Genomic DNA, 16,452 nt, shown 5'->3' on the forward strand with positions numbered 1-16,452 from the left:
ATCTACGTGGCTTTACACAGCAGGCCAAAAGGAGATTGAAGTTGACTTCATTGGTACCAGAGTTACCTTCAAGAACTCCTTTGTCATTTCTCCAATTTAATCACAACACAACATTTGACATTTTTTTTAATTGCTTTACAGAACTGGATTTTCCGCTATGTAAAAGTAAAGAAATCAGTACCTACGATTACTATATAACATACTTACATCCACAGTTCCAGGCTTTTTTTCCTTAATATTATTATGGAATTGTATTTTCTTCATCTTGTTTGCTGTAACAATTAAGCAAAAGTACAAAATGAGACACAGCCAAAGTTAAGCAACAAATCAGTGGCAACTGGCAGAGGACACAGGTCCCCTGACTCACACAACAGCACCTGACAAGGTGGATCAGCCATTCAGCACTTCAAAGTGAAAGAGAAAATACAAATGTATATGCCTCTTTCTTTGCTACTTAGCAGCAGATTGGAATGCTGAAAGTAATAAAAAAGAAAGGAAAGTTGTTACTCTTAAGCTACTGAATCATTATTTGCAGTAGGAAACAAAGTCATACCACCTTTATTTTAGTAAAAATACTAAACTTCTGACTTTGATTTAGCAGTGGAAAAAACAATCAAACAATGTTTTCCAGTACTGAACAAGATGTATATATTTATTATGGAAAGAAACATGAAACTCAGGAATCCATCCATGTAGCTAATTTTTACTGTAACCCTCTAAAATTAAGCAAATATACGGTTCTTTTCCATACCAAAACTTCCTGACAAATGCTAATGACCTTCAAATAGCGTTTCAAGCCCTTGTTCTGACATGGACATGTGCCAGCAAGGCAGGTAAGCACCAAGGGAAGAGAAATGTCAACGCTGCAGCGACTTTTAAAAAGTGAACAGATGGGAAAAGAGCACCTCTGATCCGTTCACCCTGTTAGCAAGACATGCTAACTCTTCCACAGCTATTAGATTCTTGCAACAGTCCATTTTTCATGATATATGTCAACCTAGTCTATATAGATTTCTTTCTTCTCCCTTACAAGTTGCATAATTGAACATTTATAATTTTTATTTTATGTGCATATTTATATCCTCCATCTTAATACCAATACTGCTAATTTTAATTGGCTTTTCTTTAGAAGTGAAGAGGTAAGTGTGTGTGTGTGATAGTGAGCTAACGCAAGCCAGTTTTCACTGGTGAAAAGGAAGAGAGGGGAGGGCAGCAAATGTTCACTCACCACCTGTGTTCCTGTAGCCTTTGCTGGGGTGACACCTTGCAGACCGCACCTCACTCACCTGCTTACACATGATGACCTAGAACTGCTGTAAATGGAAGAAGGTGGCTGGTCTATAGTCTTCAAAATAAAACTCTTCTTGCTAGTTAAATGACATATTCGCTGTGTGGTGGTGATTTTTTAGTAAAACCCCATATTCGAAAGGGAAGTATAAGAACTAGAGCAGTTCCAATTCATCAATATTAGTAAATGAAACTTTTTGACTCCAGACCCAACTTTTAAATTTTCAGCTGTCAGTAACAAAAAATTGTCATTTCCTTGGTCTCAAATTCACCTTCTTTTAATATCTTGTACTAGTAATTAAAAGCTTTAAAAGCACACTATTCTGTCTTCTTGTTTAATAGACCTGATGTTTGGTGAAAACAGCATTTCTTAGGAAAAAAATAACCATGTATTACACATACGAGTATCACCACACTTCTAGCTCTTTTGCTGACTATCAGATAATCTTATCTCTGCAAGTGATTTATGATTCACGGATTTGGACGTGATTCAAAACAGGCCCCTTTCCTGGCAAATCTGTTCGAGTTAATCATTTCTGCAGAGATCTCTCACTGTCCCAAGACTGCAGTCTTAGAGGAATGGACCTAGAACTTTGGCCCTACGTGTGCAGCAGAACACTTTTAATGCTTTTAGCATAGCAGTACAGTAACATTATATGACTTAAGCTGAAGCTTTACTAAGAGTTTCTGACATATGTTATGAAACAAGAAATAAAAGTGGTATCGGTCATACTCAAGTCAGCAGTCTCTCAAGAAGTCATCTTTCTGGGTGGAGTTCTCTTCTGCAGTTGTACTATCGTTGTTCCAGTTTGAGAGGAAAATTGACGACACTTCAAAACTAAAACAAAAATTAATGTATATATATATATATCTATATCCTTAAGCCTGACTCTTAAAATGCAGTAGCGAGAATTTGCAGATCACCAGGTGTAGATTAGGAACAGAGAACATATTTCGATAAACTAAAAAACCCCAAATGTCTAACTAGGATGCTGTGAGTGGAGTCTGCAGACAGCCCTTAGTGTAACAGGCTTCTGCAAACTGCGCCTCTTCTTCAAAATTTAACCTTTTGACTTGCTTACCTGCAAAATATCATGTATCTGCTTATTCATGTACCTGTCCCAGACTGGAGAGACCTCAGGGACATTAAATTGATTAAAGCCTCAGGAACATTACACTGATTAAAGCATCCATCCAATTCTGAAGTTGATTTAGATACATGAGTTAATACATAAAATGATAGAAAATATGCCCACAATGGGGACAGGCTCGTTCGGTTTACATGGCATTTTGCTGAACTGGTGCACCCTCTCGTGGATGTCTCTTAAATCAGTACAAGCCACGTGGATTTAGCGAAGGCCAAGGCAACACCTGCCATGCGTCTGTAACTAATATGAGCAATTCAAACTCATTAATATAACACCATGTCACTTTTGAGATTTTTTTGAAGGTTAACTCTAAAGTGCTGGTGACTCTGGAACACATGGATCCCATGAGAAAGTAAATAGTAACATGTGGACGGCAGTGCTGTGGTTTTGGTCCTTTAGGCTGACTCCTGTTTAAACTAAACAGAATGGGAATGTTCCTTTATAAGGCAGCGTTGGTCAACTAAAATTTAAACAGCTCTAAAATTAACAGCTAGTGCTACCTAAGACATGGGTAGTTTACTATCTACATGCAAATTATGTCCATTCTTCAACCAAAAATTCCAACAAATTATAAAGGGACCCCTGGGAGGTAACAGTACCGTGGTATTTGACATCTGAAATAAACAGCTGCTCACTACAGCAAACCTTAATTACAGTTTCTGTTACCCAGTAAACCACTATTCTACAAAGACCTGCAACACCTTTGAAAAACTGAAGGTGTGAATGAAGATCTCTGTAGATGTCCCTTGCAAAGGTCAATCCTTACAACATAAAAGGCAGAGGCATTATAAATTTGACATCTCTTTCTTCCAAGCTCTACATGACTCAAACAGCAAGAGGAAAACAGCAACTGATTCACATCTTAAATTAAACATAAATTACTAGAAGAAGTTAACACTAAATTCAACAAAACATTTCTTCTAGCATGCAGGAGATGAAGAACAAAAATTTGAAGCTTGGGAAATACTGCTCACGTTCAAATCCTCAAATTTAATTGTGCCTCGTGGAAATGGCAATAATAATGGCAATTATTCACAAATGTATCACATGCATCTAAGGGGGACACAAAGTTCCAGATCAGTTGTAGCAACACTGGAAAGTTCTAACCCTCACTAATGATACAAAACCATCTGGACGAAAGCGGGATGAGTCCTTCATTTAGGCTAATCCATACGTAAGGAACCAACCAGAAGAGACGCAGACGCTGCCTCAGAAATCCCGCATGTCTTCCACTGGTCCTGCAGGGCACAGTGTGTCTGTGTTGACTCCCAAAGCCTCCCCGCTGTCGATATTGTGAGCAGCTGGATGGATACAGTCTGCAGAACACATAAATAAAACCAGAGCGTTAGATAATATCCTGCAGAAAACGGCAAACCGATTGCTACGTTCAGCAGATGTTCTTTGTATGAAATAGCCTGAAGTCACTATGAATAGGAGATGCTTTACATTTTAGTGTGAGAATATGCATTTGAAAGATTATTTCTTTATGGAAGAGTTATTTTGTGGGAGTACACTAGAGATGCTTTATTTCTAGAACTCAGCAATCTGCGTGTTGCTGAAGTCAGCGTTACAGAAGGGCAGATGATGCTGCCTTGCTGTATTCATTCTGTTCAAGAAGATTTTTTTTCCTTTTATCTTTTCTAAGGCTTTTTAAATAAAGGGAAAAACCTAACTTGGAAGAATTCCCTTTAACACATAGCTGTAGGTTGAGTCTAGCCATGACTGGCTAGCTAGAAAACACAACGCTAATTCTGTTTTCTATGGATGGATTCATCTCCAATCCATACCACCATGGCACGAAGTCAATGAACCTGAATCAATTCAGTGCAGAGCCAGCTCAAATCTGCGCCACGCTCAACATGACCGCAGGCATGCAGCTCTAACACCCTGCCGCCAAGAGCAGCTCCGCGCAGCTGTGCCACAGGAGTTCTGAACTATTTTCTCATAATATGGGCTTTACATCGAGACAGATCCTGCGAGAGCGCTCTGTCCAGCTGGGAAGCGATGCCCTTCTCCATGCTTGCACTGCTGCACCCAGCCTGACTCTCAGAGAATCCTCCGTATCAGTATTAATCAGATTTCTTATCTCCAGCCTTCTCATTAACTATACCTGAGCTCAACCATTACCTGAAGTTCTACCGCTGGCTGGAGAGAACTCCTGTGTACTTCATTTTGTACCGACCATTACACCCAAATGGGTATTACCACGATGAGTTCGAACATTTGTCATGTTCAAGGCCAGTTTGTGGTACGTATGATTACAAATAACCGTTCAGAAGATGAAGCAGTCAGAAATAACCCCTTTTCTTCACTCATCCAAACATTCTTCACATGATACTTGAGTTTCTAGTTCATCCTTATGTTAGAGGTTTGCCTTTTAGAAGCCATCACCACAGCTGGCCAGCTCTTCTGCCTTCAAACTAGAGGCTGAAATTTTCCTAAGGCCAAGATCCACAAGACTTTTGCCCAACTCAAGGCTGCAGGAATGGGAAACCCTGAGATAACTCACAGGTGGGAAGTGACACCAACCGCCATGAGATCCTCCCTGCACTGCGAACGGCTGGAGCAGCAGAGGGTGGGTGGGTGCCAGGATGACATATTTCAGATCCAGAAACCCCATCTGGCTGACCCCCTCCCACTACCAGGGACTCAGACCTGAACTGGACCAGTATAACCCCAGTGCCGATCACCCCATACAGCCCTGCTGTGGGGACTACAGGTGAACTGCTTATAAGATCCCAGACTTACTTTCACCCTCTATTTCTCCACCACATCACAAAAATCCAGTGTGACCTGTCCAAAAGCTCACGGTACCTCGGTGAGAGGCAGCACATCCCTCAAGAGTCCTGAGCAGGAGAACATTACAGTTCCCCAGTGGCCTCCACACAACAAATGGCTCAATCCTCAGATCCTACCAGGCTGCAGAGCACACATGTGCAGCGTCAGTCTGCACAAACCTCCACTGGACCCAAACCAGGGGATTTTGTACTTGATCAGAATAAAAAGATATGCAAAAGGATGAAATAAACCACCATAATTTTGCATTTCTCGCTTTCAGAGGCTTTTATTTGGATTATCTGCGGGATGTGCCTGCAGATCTCAAAGCCACACAGGAACCACACCTGTTGAGAAACAGATGCCCCAACTGCTACACATTATGTTCATTCTTAATTGTAGAGTTTAGTTATTTTGCAAATATAGCATTTGATATTGCTTTTTAGAAGTGTGGTCCGTTCCATGCTCTATCTGGGATAAATGCTGCACAAACCAGTCCCCTGAGATACTATTTACAGACATGATTTCATGCATTTGGTCTACACGCAGAAGAAGCTACCAACCACAACTTTAAAAATGCTAAAGGAGGAAACCAGAGCAGATGAGACCATTTCCAGACACGAAAAATGGGTCACATATGCTACCCTGAGCTCCCTTCAGATACAGTGACACAGAAATCCAGCAATTTCCAGCTTTTAGAAATGAAAGGTGAGCATAGCAATCCAATCTTTCAATGCAGTGTTGTCACAATGTAATGTCAGAATGTGAATGAGAACTGATAAATAATAGTCAGATTATGCCTCCAATTTTAAACCTCAGACATCACAGAACGTTTCAAAAAAAGCACAGTGCACAGAAGAACTCGAAAGCTTCTCACCCGCCCTGTTCGCACAAAGACAGCAGAAGCTGCTCAGCTGATGAGCGTCATGCATGTTTATTCAAAGGTTCTTTTTCTTTTATTTCAACAATCCCAAATCAGCTGATCCAGCACTCAGAACACTAATCCCTCACTGCATGACATATTTCAATACCTCCAAGTAAACAGGGGGATTTCAGAGTAATAGAAAAGTTCAATTTTGAACAAAGAGGGGTTTTTCCATCTTAACTGTAATGAAGCTTTTGCTCTGCTGTAATTTAATTCTTGGATATAGTTTAGTCCACTGACTCTGGATCAAATGCCATTGAGAAAGTTTGTTTGAATTTAGATGTGAATATGAAAACCGAGCAGTCTTCAAAATGATGGAATTTATTTCTCAACTAGTAAGTTTTGGGGAGGATGGGAAGGGTGTAAGAGGAAACACAGAAAGAAATCTGTTCAGATTTCTTCTAGCCAGAATGAGGAAATACACAATTTCCCTCAAGAATTGCAACAGACAGCTGCAAGTCAAGTCTCAGCCACAAACGCTAGGCTGTACTGACACTACTAGGAAATGTTCTCAGTTTCAGTGAATTACTCAAGTTAGAAAAACAGAGAGAGGCCTTCCACATGTGGAGTGAAATGGCTCAGCTAGAACTGAACAATTAAATAAGGGCAAAAGGAAGTGATACCCCCAGAGGGCCTGGCAGTGCAATGGTTACCGAAATCAAATAATAGATATTGTCTCTGTGCTTAACAAAACCTCTTTTAGAGAAGGAAACAAAACCAGAATGGTTGGTAAGTCAGCAGCAAAATTAATGGCTGAAGGTCAGCCAAGTTTATGCTGTAGCTTTGGACGTACATTCACAATGTAGTAGCATATGGAAAATACAAAGGTATTTTCATACAAGTGGGATAATTCCTCTGGCTGTGATAGAATTTAAAGTAAAATCCATATAGTACTAGCACACAGATAATGAACCAAACAAGATGGAAGAGACTGCACAGATACTTCAACTCCACAGTGAAATATCCAGTCCAGCTTAACCACTGACACAAGGCTGAAGCCACAATACCCTTTTAGACTAACCACAAAAGAGGAAAACATACACACCCCCAATGATAACAGAATATACACCAGCGGGACTATTGAGAAAACATGCACAAGTGGCTGGGGACAACATCAAAGAGACGAGGCTCTTCTTTTCTGAAATGCAGCCAGACTCACTGCTCTCTTATTTTCTATAACCATCTGAAATAAACTACTTTAAAATATCAGATATCTCTTAAATGTACCTCTGAAGATTTACTCTGACAAACTAATGTTATAAAAGCAAAGAACAGAGAGGGTGTATCAAAGTCCATGCTGAGAACATTTGTTTTTTTATAGAAGTATTTGGGGTGTGCACTGTAATTCCACACAGCACACAATGTTCTACATCACTTTTATGGACAAATATTGTACAACAACACAGGGATCAGATATAATCACCGCTGGGGTGACTTGTGTTTTAATCACAAATATTATTTTCTGTGGGACTCAGAGAAGATTCTTGCCAGTCGATGTTTCTTCTTGATACAACTGTTACTGCTGGAACATGGTAGGTATGGCTACCCTGAAAAAGACACATTTCTGCCTGAGGGTTTTTAAGAATTCTTCTGTTAAGATGTCAGCTACCACGGTAACTAATGACACAGAAATTCACTTAGTGTGAGAAATACAGGGATGTCCTAGTGTTAACCCTAGATGACAGCAAAAATGGTCCTATTTAGTCTGTTCACGCACAATGTATTAACCTCAGGGGAGTTTTTTCCACAGATTTTGCAAGCTAAAACCCAGTTATTGAGAGCCTTTGAACTAGATTAGGAGGACTGTATAAACCAGCAAGATGTAAAAGTTTGTTATCTCTTCAGCAGAGCTGTGCCAAGAAAGGACTGCAGCCCAAAGCAATATGGAATTTTCAATAGGGTTGAAAAGTTTTACCCACAGCAATAATCTGTGTGTTCCCGAGGGTTTGGGTTGGCATCACTGGACAAGTGTCACCAGAGTCTGTTGGAAAAGCCACTGTACATGAAGAAACATAGCAAATGTAGTTTGAAAGAGCTGCTACACAAGACTCTGTAACATATTAATTTGATGGAATGTATAAATAAAAAGGAGAGAGAGAAAAACAGATGTTCAGATGACCAATGACCAATAATAACCAAGATGTTCAAGGCTGTTGGCTACATAAATACAGCCACATAATCTCTGGAATCCACCCCATAATTGCCCAACTCCTCCCACCCCACACACAGTCCAGATATCACATCCTAAATATTCCTGCACAGACCTGCTGGAGGCAGACATGAGAAAAGGAACCATTACCTGCTCAGAACAACTCCCTGTTGCTGTTTTGCTGTTTGCTACAGGAGTTACAAACACTCATTGCTCTTCAGTCCTAGGGCAGCGGTTTCTGGTGCTGTTACGGTGACAAGAGCTCTGTGGTTCTGTTCTGGACCCACCCGAGGTTGCTCCCGCCCTCTGTTGTCTTCCAGGAATTTCCCCTTTGGCACATTAAGGATTCTTTTAGGATTTTGACACCTAAAGGAAGAGATGGCACAAATTAACCCACTGAAAAACCCCTCCTAATAACTTAGGGACTCATTAGGGTTTGGTTTTCTTCTAAGATAGTCACATTAATGAAAACCATTCTTAGATCTTGGAACGTTAAGATTCAGATTAGCACAGAAGATGACAAATAAAACTTTGCTAAATATCAGGCTTATTTACTGTTAATCACCTGCCTTGCAGATTCTATCTATCTTCCAATCCAACACAAATGTGGTACTTCACACAGACAAGGGGCAACAATAAAATCGACCAAACAAATCCTGCTGGGAAATGTCACTGCCCTTATGTAAAATTTTAAGCTTGGTCCAGCTTAGACATTTGGAGAAAAAGTGAAAAGAGAAAAACTGCTTCTGTGTTGTAGAAGGAAATGTGTTAAGAAAACGTACTTTGTAAGTTACAGATAACTGCATTAATATTTCTATTAACAGAAGAACTTCTGCTTTTGGGTCACGGGCCCATTGTTCCTCTGATTTTAAAGCCTCATGTTCTCAACGGCTCCTGAATGAGGATTCTGACAGGATTCAGTCAGCACAATGCAGATTTAAGCACTTAAACAGAAACTTGAATTGTTTTGACAGAAACCGGTGGCCCAATTCACTTTTGGGGAAGCAACGTTGACATACTTAAAGTGAAGATGAAGCTCTGGTGACAGTTTTGTTGTAAGCAATGTTCTGCTTAAAGCTACAGTTTGCCAGTGCCAGGATTTTTAAAAAAGCAAAGTGCTCATTTGTTTTTTTCAAGGAAATCTTTTGTCATCTCACCACCTAAAACAATGTCATACTTCATCTAAACGCAGAGACAGATGGCCACCAGGCAGATTTTGTTCCAAAATGAAAAGCGTCCTTCCCATGTAAACCCAAACCAAGAACAAAAAGTAAGATTTAATTACATTCCACCACAAAATTATCCGGATGAGCAGAAGAAAAAAAATCTGTGCAAGAACAAAGTCAATCATTATATCTGAATCTTAGTGTTAAACTTAACCTTTCCCATGATTTCCAACTCCTTTATACAACTCCAACCACGTTCTTTAAAAAGGAAATTCTTGTGACTGGTAACATTGATCAAGTAGCGACACTATCTATCACACATTTAGTTTTAACGTTTTATAAACATAAACCAAAACTGATCTCTGCTCCTGGGGACACACTGCAGAATGCAAACAGCATTTGCCATCAGCCAGAAACCACTGAAGTTGTTTGAGAACAGGTTAATATAACCCAGAGACGCAGGGCACATGGAACAGAGACATTACAAGGAAGAGGCTTCATGTAACAGATACTCATAAAAAAGAAATGAATCAGCAAAAGTCAGGCAATTTTGCAAATCCAGAGAAATACAGGCGTGCAGCTTGAGGTGCTTAAAGATCCTGAAATAACAGCCCACTACAACATCTTTGGTGATCTCAATAATTTCCACAGACAAAATTACTTCATTAAAAGAGTCAGTTTCCTTACTATTTTTAAACAATTTTCAATTTTGTTTTGGTTTGTGGCTTTTTGTGCATTTGTTTTGTTGTTTGTTTTTGGGTTTTTCTTGTTTTGTTTTGTTTGTTTGTTTGTGGTTTTTGTGTGTTTTTGTTTGGGGTTTTGTTTGCTCTGTTTTTTTTTTTGTTTTGTTTTGTTGGGTTTTTTTTTCCCAATATAAGACAGCCACAGAAATATTTAGAGAGAGAGGAAATACAGCTCAAATAATATTATAATCTGATTAGGTGTGGGAGCCATCACCAACTGCCCAGCAGCATTAGAAACATCTACAAAGGACAATACCAAAGGTAATATCTAAGCAGAGAAAAGCTGTAGATGCCAGTAAACTGCAGCACCAGGGAGACAGACACCACCAGCTGATCACAAATCCCATCACTGGGGAGGTGACCACAGCATCGCTTCTGAGCGCGGGCACAATGAGGAGCCTGACAGCGTTCAAGAAGAGACTGGACAACGTCCTCAGACACACGGTGTGAACTGTGGGGTTGTCCTGTGCAGGGACAGGAGCTGGACTCAATGATCCTGGTGGGTCCCTTGCAGCTCAGGACATTCTATGATTCTGACAGTGCCCAGAGCTCCTGTGCTTCATCACACAGGCTGATGTGCTGGTTAAAGCAGCCAGGAATCCCGCTGCAGCCGTATTGTCAAGACAAGGAAGGACTCGTTAGCAAACCTGTAGATAATATAACCCTCCCCATATGACCCTGCTGGCATGCTGTGTTCAGTGCACCTTGAATCGTGAAAATCCACCCTCGCTTTGGTCTCAGAAATTTATGACAAGGTCAGAAGGCAGACTTCTGCTGCACTTAAGTGTTTTATAGATCTCTATCATAATGAATTACAATTTTTAAGCATATAACGTCATCTCCAGCTAGCGTTTCCTCATTGCATGTGCCTCATTCTCTTTTCTCACAAGCAAAGAATTTTAGTAACTAGGGGTAAATAAGTGGGAAGAACAACTTTGATTAAATTTTAAAGAGATACACACTTCGTTAAGTAAAATTTCCTCAAAAAATGTTACAAATATTAATTAAAAAAGCGCTGTCCTAAGAGCCACGCAGCCCTACGGTCACCCCAGGACATGGGGCAATGTCCGTGGAGGGGGTAACATCGGGGACCTCTCTGCACTTTCAAGCACAACACTACGGTTAATGCCCCGAATTCCTGTGCTACCGCCCCAAACTGTAGATGGACCATTAAAAAAACCTGCGTGACAGGGTAAAAGACACTGGACCAGGCTGCCCAGGGGGGTTGTGGAGCCTCCTTCTCTGCAGGCATTCAAACCCGCCTGGACACCTTCCTGTGGAACCTCAGCCGGGTGTTCCTGCTCCATGGGGGGATTGCACTGGATGAGCTTTCCAGGGCCCTTCCTACCCCTGACATTCTGTGACCCACTTTGGCTTCACAAGCCTGGCGGGGGGGAGGTGTTTAAGGAACATTTCTGAAAGCGAAAACAACACAGAAATGCTTCAAAAAAGCGTAATTAGACTTGAACGGTTTTTAAAAAGCATAAAATAAAGACACGGCAGCAATTACGCGGATTCTGTGGGAGGTGGAGTTCGGAGGGGAAACAGGCCGATTCCTCGCGGTGCTTCGCCCCTTCCCCCGTCAAACCGGGTCCCCCGGGTACTCACTTGCCTCAAGCACCGGCTCCCGCAGCCGGCGGGCTCCCCCAGGGCGGGGAGCGGGCGGGCTCCGCATCGGGGCAGGCGAAGAACCGGCAAAACCAAACCTGCGACCGAGGCGGCGGACGAACCGCCATAACGGCGGGAAGCGCTGAGGGAGGCGGTGCCCCGGAAGTGACGCGGCCGGAAGTGCCGGTCGTCGCGCTGGCGGTGCCGTGTCCCGCTTCCCGCTATGGCTCCCAAGGGCGGCCCCGGCGGGCGGCAGCAGTCGGAGGAGGATCTGCTGCTGCAGGATTTCAGCCGCAACCTCTCCGCCAAGTCCTCCGCGCTCTTCTTCGGCAACGCCTTCATCGTCTCTGCCATCCCCATCTGTGAGCGGCGGGGGGGCCTGGCGGGGCGGGGGAGGTGACGGGGCCTGAGGGGACGGCGGGGCCTGGGGGGGACAGCAGGCCCTGGGGGGGAGGTGGCAGGTCCTCAGGGGACATCAGGCCCTGAGGGGAGGTGACAGGTGCTGAGAGGGGACATCAGGCCCTGGGGACAACGTCAAGCCCCAGGGGCAGCAGGGCCCCCCCAGCCCGCCCCTGGCTCCGGGCCCTCGGCGGGTGCCCGGGCCGGCCTTGCCCCAGGCCTGGCCGGCTTTGAGCCGGGATTATTTAGGCTCTGTCTGCGTTAGATCCAGCTTTGAGGCCGGTCCCACTCAGAAGAGCGTTCTGTAAAGATGACGTGTCAGCTCCGGCTCCTCATGACGTGGCTCATGAAGCCCCTTTCAGCCAAAAGCAAAGCCGATCTCTCCATTCAAAAATACTTTTCAATGCAGTTTGGAGACTCCCCCCCTCAAGCGATTTTGCAGGAACTGGTCTGGCAGTGCTGAATTCACAGAATCACAAAATGTCAGGGATTGGAAGGGACCTTGAAAGATCATCCAGTCCAATCCCCCTGAATTCCAGAGCTAGTGGTCTGTGTAGGACTCCTGTGGGGGTGTTTGGAGAGGGAAACCACTCAAAATGTCCTTTTTTCTGTATTTTAAGGGCTTTATTGGCGGATATGGCACATGGATCTTGTTCAGTCTGCAGTCCTGTACAGCGTAATGACCCTCATCAGTACCTATCTGGTGGCTTTTGCCTATAAGAACGTCAAGTTTGTTCTGAAACACAAGTAAGTTGGTTGGCTGTTTGGTGTAGAATTTACTATTAAGTAATTTAACAAAACCAGCATTTACAACATTTTTTTTAATGAATAAAAACGTCTGAAATGTTACTCCAAAACATGTTTTACACAGAAGCATCTCTCTTGTAATTGCAGACTAGAGTAGCCTTGTCAGCTCAGAGGAAGATGAAATTGCAAAACTACCTTTGTTCTCAGCGGGTATTGCCACAAATTATATTTGACCAGTACTTTTAGTAATTAGATTATTACTTATTGCCCTTTCAACTTGGCAGATCTGTTCAGTGAAGTGTTTTTCTTCACTGTAAACTTGGCTTCCTATAATCCCAGGGTTTTTTCTGATCATTTCTCAACTTCAGTGGTGTTTCTTACAGAGTGGCCCAGAAAAGAGAAGACGCTGTTTCCAAAGAAGTTACGCGCAAGCTGTCTGAGGCGGACAATAGGAAGATGTCTCGCAAGGAGAAGGATGAAAGGTAATTCCCTATTTCTCTCTGTTTTTGCAGTACTGCCTGCTACCTTTGCAGCTCTAGGTAGGATATTTGGGACTGTTGCTTGGCCATTGTTTTTTCAGTGTTCTGATAAGTGGAAGCTGTACTGCCAGCTCTTTGTTCACCTGTAAAACCTTTTGGAAGCGAGTGATCAGTGAAAGTTCACAAACATTGAAACCTGGGTCAATTAGGTCCTATAAGGCAGCGTCTCAGTCCTTGAGCTGCAAAGCAAAACAACTTATTGGATAGCCCAGCATATGCGTTCATGTAAATGTGCCTGAAATAACGTCTCTGCTTGTTCCTAGAATCCTGTGGAAGAAAAATGAAGTTGCAGATTATGAAGCAACAACTTTTTCCATCTTCTACAACAACACTCTCTTTCTGGTCTTGGTCATCATCGCTTCGTTTTTTGTGCTGAAGAACTTCAACCCCACCGTGTATCCTTCATTGCACACTTCAAACAACCAGAGTCCTGCTTGTCATTAGCAGCGACGTTTGCGTGTGGGTTGTGAGATGCCTGTTGATACGTGCAGCTCACTGGAGCACCTCAGCTTAGAAACGCTGCAACATAGTAGAGAATACAAAGAAAATCTCCCAATCATGTGAAAGTTTTGAGGATATAGCTTGGGCAATATACAGAAGCTCTTATGGCTTTGCCACCTCAGCTGTACCTGTGGAATGAGGTGGCAGCTCGTGTTCTTACAGAAACATCAGAGTTAGTTGCCAGGTGCTCTTATGTTACAGGATTGTTTAATGTCAATAGGTCCACAGGTAAAATTTTATGTTTCTTAAGTAAGTATGTACTGCCAATCAAGGCCACATATGTTAATTAAAGATCTGTGATATTTAACAGTATTTTTAACTAGTTTTAAGAAAACAGGCTAAGCTTTATGGGTGTCTTAGTTTTGAAGCTAAGTACCTTTCAGCATCCTGCTAACACCTGACTGTAACCTGGATTTCGGGTTGCGATGCAATGTGAAGACTCCTACAGATAAAGACCGTTTCAATCCCTTGTTTTTCATAAATCTTCTGCTAAATATTCTGTACAAAAGAAAGGGAATTTTTACAAATATGTATCCTTAACCTTTTCCCTGCAGAAACTACATTCTTTCTATAAGCGCCTCATCCGGACTGATCGCTCTGCTCTCCACAGGATCCAAGTAGACAAAATACCCCACAGCAGTTGATTTCTGTGAGAGGGTTCGGTTGCCGTACAACAGTTTAAGGGTGGAACAGAAATACGTTTTTTATAGTGGCATTGATTGAGGGTGGGGGGGAGGGTTTGAATCCAAAATAATTGAATTATGTTTACTTTGGGTGTCTTTACATGGTATTATTCAATAACTTAATCAATTTTTTTACTTAGCAATGAAAGGAAAGGGGGTGGGTCAGTGGTACCACAGTCAAACAATCCCCCTGGCAGGGACGGCCGGACCACTGCACAAGCAGCTCTGCCCAAGGCCTGCAGCAGAACTCCCCCGTAAATTTGGTGACTGAGCCAAACTTACCGACCGTAAAAAGTGACAAACCACCATTTATCGTTGTAACTTGACAAGTTTTAATAAAAAGGAGCCTCTTTTGTCATTTAATTCCTTGTCTTTCCTTTTTTTTTAATGGGTATTTTTGTGTGGAAGTTCGTCAACTTGTCTACTTCGAGAAGGGAGGAGTCTTCTCCAAGTCAGCATCTGTATTGTTCTTACTGGAAATATTCATTTTTCATAACTTGGGAGTTAAGACGAAACCCAGAGCTCCTAGAAAAAATGCTTTTAAAATGGTTTGAATATACTGGGGTGGGGGTTGTTTTGTTCCCTTTCACCTCTGAAGTCGGATTAAATACTAAACCTGGCAGTTTGCCTGGCACAGCTTAACAAAAACGCTTTAACTGGCTTTTTATACTGGGTTTATCAACCAATCCTTCTCCCTTTTTCTGGTGCTATCAATAAAACAGGTGCATTAATGCTGAACTCTGCTGCTGTTAATGGAATTCTGTTGCAGAAGTTACAGATATTGCCCTTACAGACCTGGAAGCCTAAACAGGGAAGAAAGTGAAAGCTTATGATCAGATTTAATTTAACAAGTACTTTGCTAATCTTTACTTCGATAAGATTCGTATTTATATAAAACAAAGTAAAATGAAGATTCTGAAGGGCAGGAGACAGCATGAAAACCCCAGGGGGTTTGGTGCCCTTTGCGGCTGCCATTGAAATCTGTGGTCAGTCATTTAACACTTCCCATTAACTTGTTTTCTCTGAAAATATATTAATTTTTCCTTATTCCTTCTGCCTGCCTATTCGCTACTGAAAGGAGACTTTCCTGTCTTGCATCATTTGACTTTCCTCTCCCTGTCATTCATTACAGAGGGTATAATTAGTAGGTATTTGAGTCTAAGTCTTTAGCACAGGTAAACCAAACGTCTACGGAACTGCTGTAAAGGGTCAGAATCAAACAGGAGGCCGAGCTGGTGGCTCTGCAAGCAACAGGATTTGAACATCGTTGTTTTGCTGCTCCCTGGTAAATTCAGGCCTGTGAATTTGAGGTTAATCCTCATTTTACCTGTCAGCGTCAGTTGGGATCAGCGGCTTTTGGAAACCCGTAGGTGTATTTTCCAAGAAATCGGCTGTCCAGAGAAATGTGATGTGAAGCAGCACGCGCTTCTTCCATTACTGGCAGTTCACTGAGTATTTTTATTACCAGTTTTTCATCTTACCTTGGGATTTTGGCATCGACAGTTGCTGGGAAACGCAGCAGAATTTTTCTGGTGCTGGAATTTGCAGCATTGACAGCCTGAAACAAAAGCCAGTGGGCGGGTTCTTTTCTCTGTTTTCTCCATGTCTTTTCTGCAGAAAAGCACTGGGGGGTGGTTGTTTTTTCCTAAGTTTCATTTTATTTTTGCTTGCTTTTGAGGTTGGTTTTTTCCTTTACAATCCTCCCTACAAACTGCACCTGGGTTCTTCAATATAACACTGAAGCTCAGCCTAAAGTTAAGCTGCTGCTTGGCATCCACTTGC

At 42.3% G+C, this 16,452-nt stretch overlaps 2 protein-coding genes across 6 annotated transcripts in view; one reads left to right on the top strand and one right to left on the bottom strand.

Moving 5' to 3' along the window:
• Positions 1-11,974, bottom strand: part of TIPARP (TCDD inducible poly(ADP-ribose) polymerase) — a 36,354-nt gene extending 24,380 nt beyond the window's left edge. The window contains exons 1-6 of one of the 5 annotated variants that reach the window (XM_065844206.2): positions 11,802-11,974; positions 8,435-8,650; positions 3,623-3,751; positions 2,021-2,125; positions 1,229-1,310; positions 208-272 (exon numbers count right to left, since the gene is read on the bottom strand). In XM_065844206.2, the coding sequence (XP_065700278.1) occupies positions 208-272; positions 1,229-1,298 (135 nt within the window). In that variant the 5' untranslated portion in view covers positions 1,299-1,310; positions 2,021-2,125; positions 3,623-3,751; positions 8,435-8,650; positions 11,802-11,974. Of the gene's footprint in view, positions 1-207; positions 273-1,228; positions 3,752-8,434; positions 8,651-11,801 lie in introns of those variants that run through there. The other 4 variants (XM_065844204.2, XM_071812770.1, XM_071812771.1 and 1 more) reach the window with 4 other exon arrangements.
• Positions 11,975-11,976: 2 nt separating this feature from the next.
• Positions 11,977-15,033, top strand: SSR3 (signal sequence receptor subunit 3). Its single transcript, XM_065844208.2, has 5 exons — positions 11,977-12,163; positions 12,821-12,947; positions 13,331-13,429; positions 13,750-13,881; positions 14,542-15,033. The coding sequence occupies exons 1-5, from the start codon at positions 12,025-12,027 to the stop codon at positions 14,606-14,608; spliced, it is 564 nt and encodes a 187-aa protein (XP_065700280.1). The 5' UTR covers positions 11,977-12,024; the 3' UTR covers positions 14,609-15,033.
• Positions 15,034-16,452: the final 1,419 nt, after the last annotated feature.

The sequence above is a fragment of the Patagioenas fasciata genome, chromosome 9 (genome assembly GCF_037038585.1).
Source record: "Patagioenas fasciata isolate bPatFas1 chromosome 9, bPatFas1.hap1, whole genome shotgun sequence".
NCBI classification, from domain to species: Eukaryota; Metazoa; Chordata; class Aves; order Columbiformes; family Columbidae; genus Patagioenas; species Patagioenas fasciata.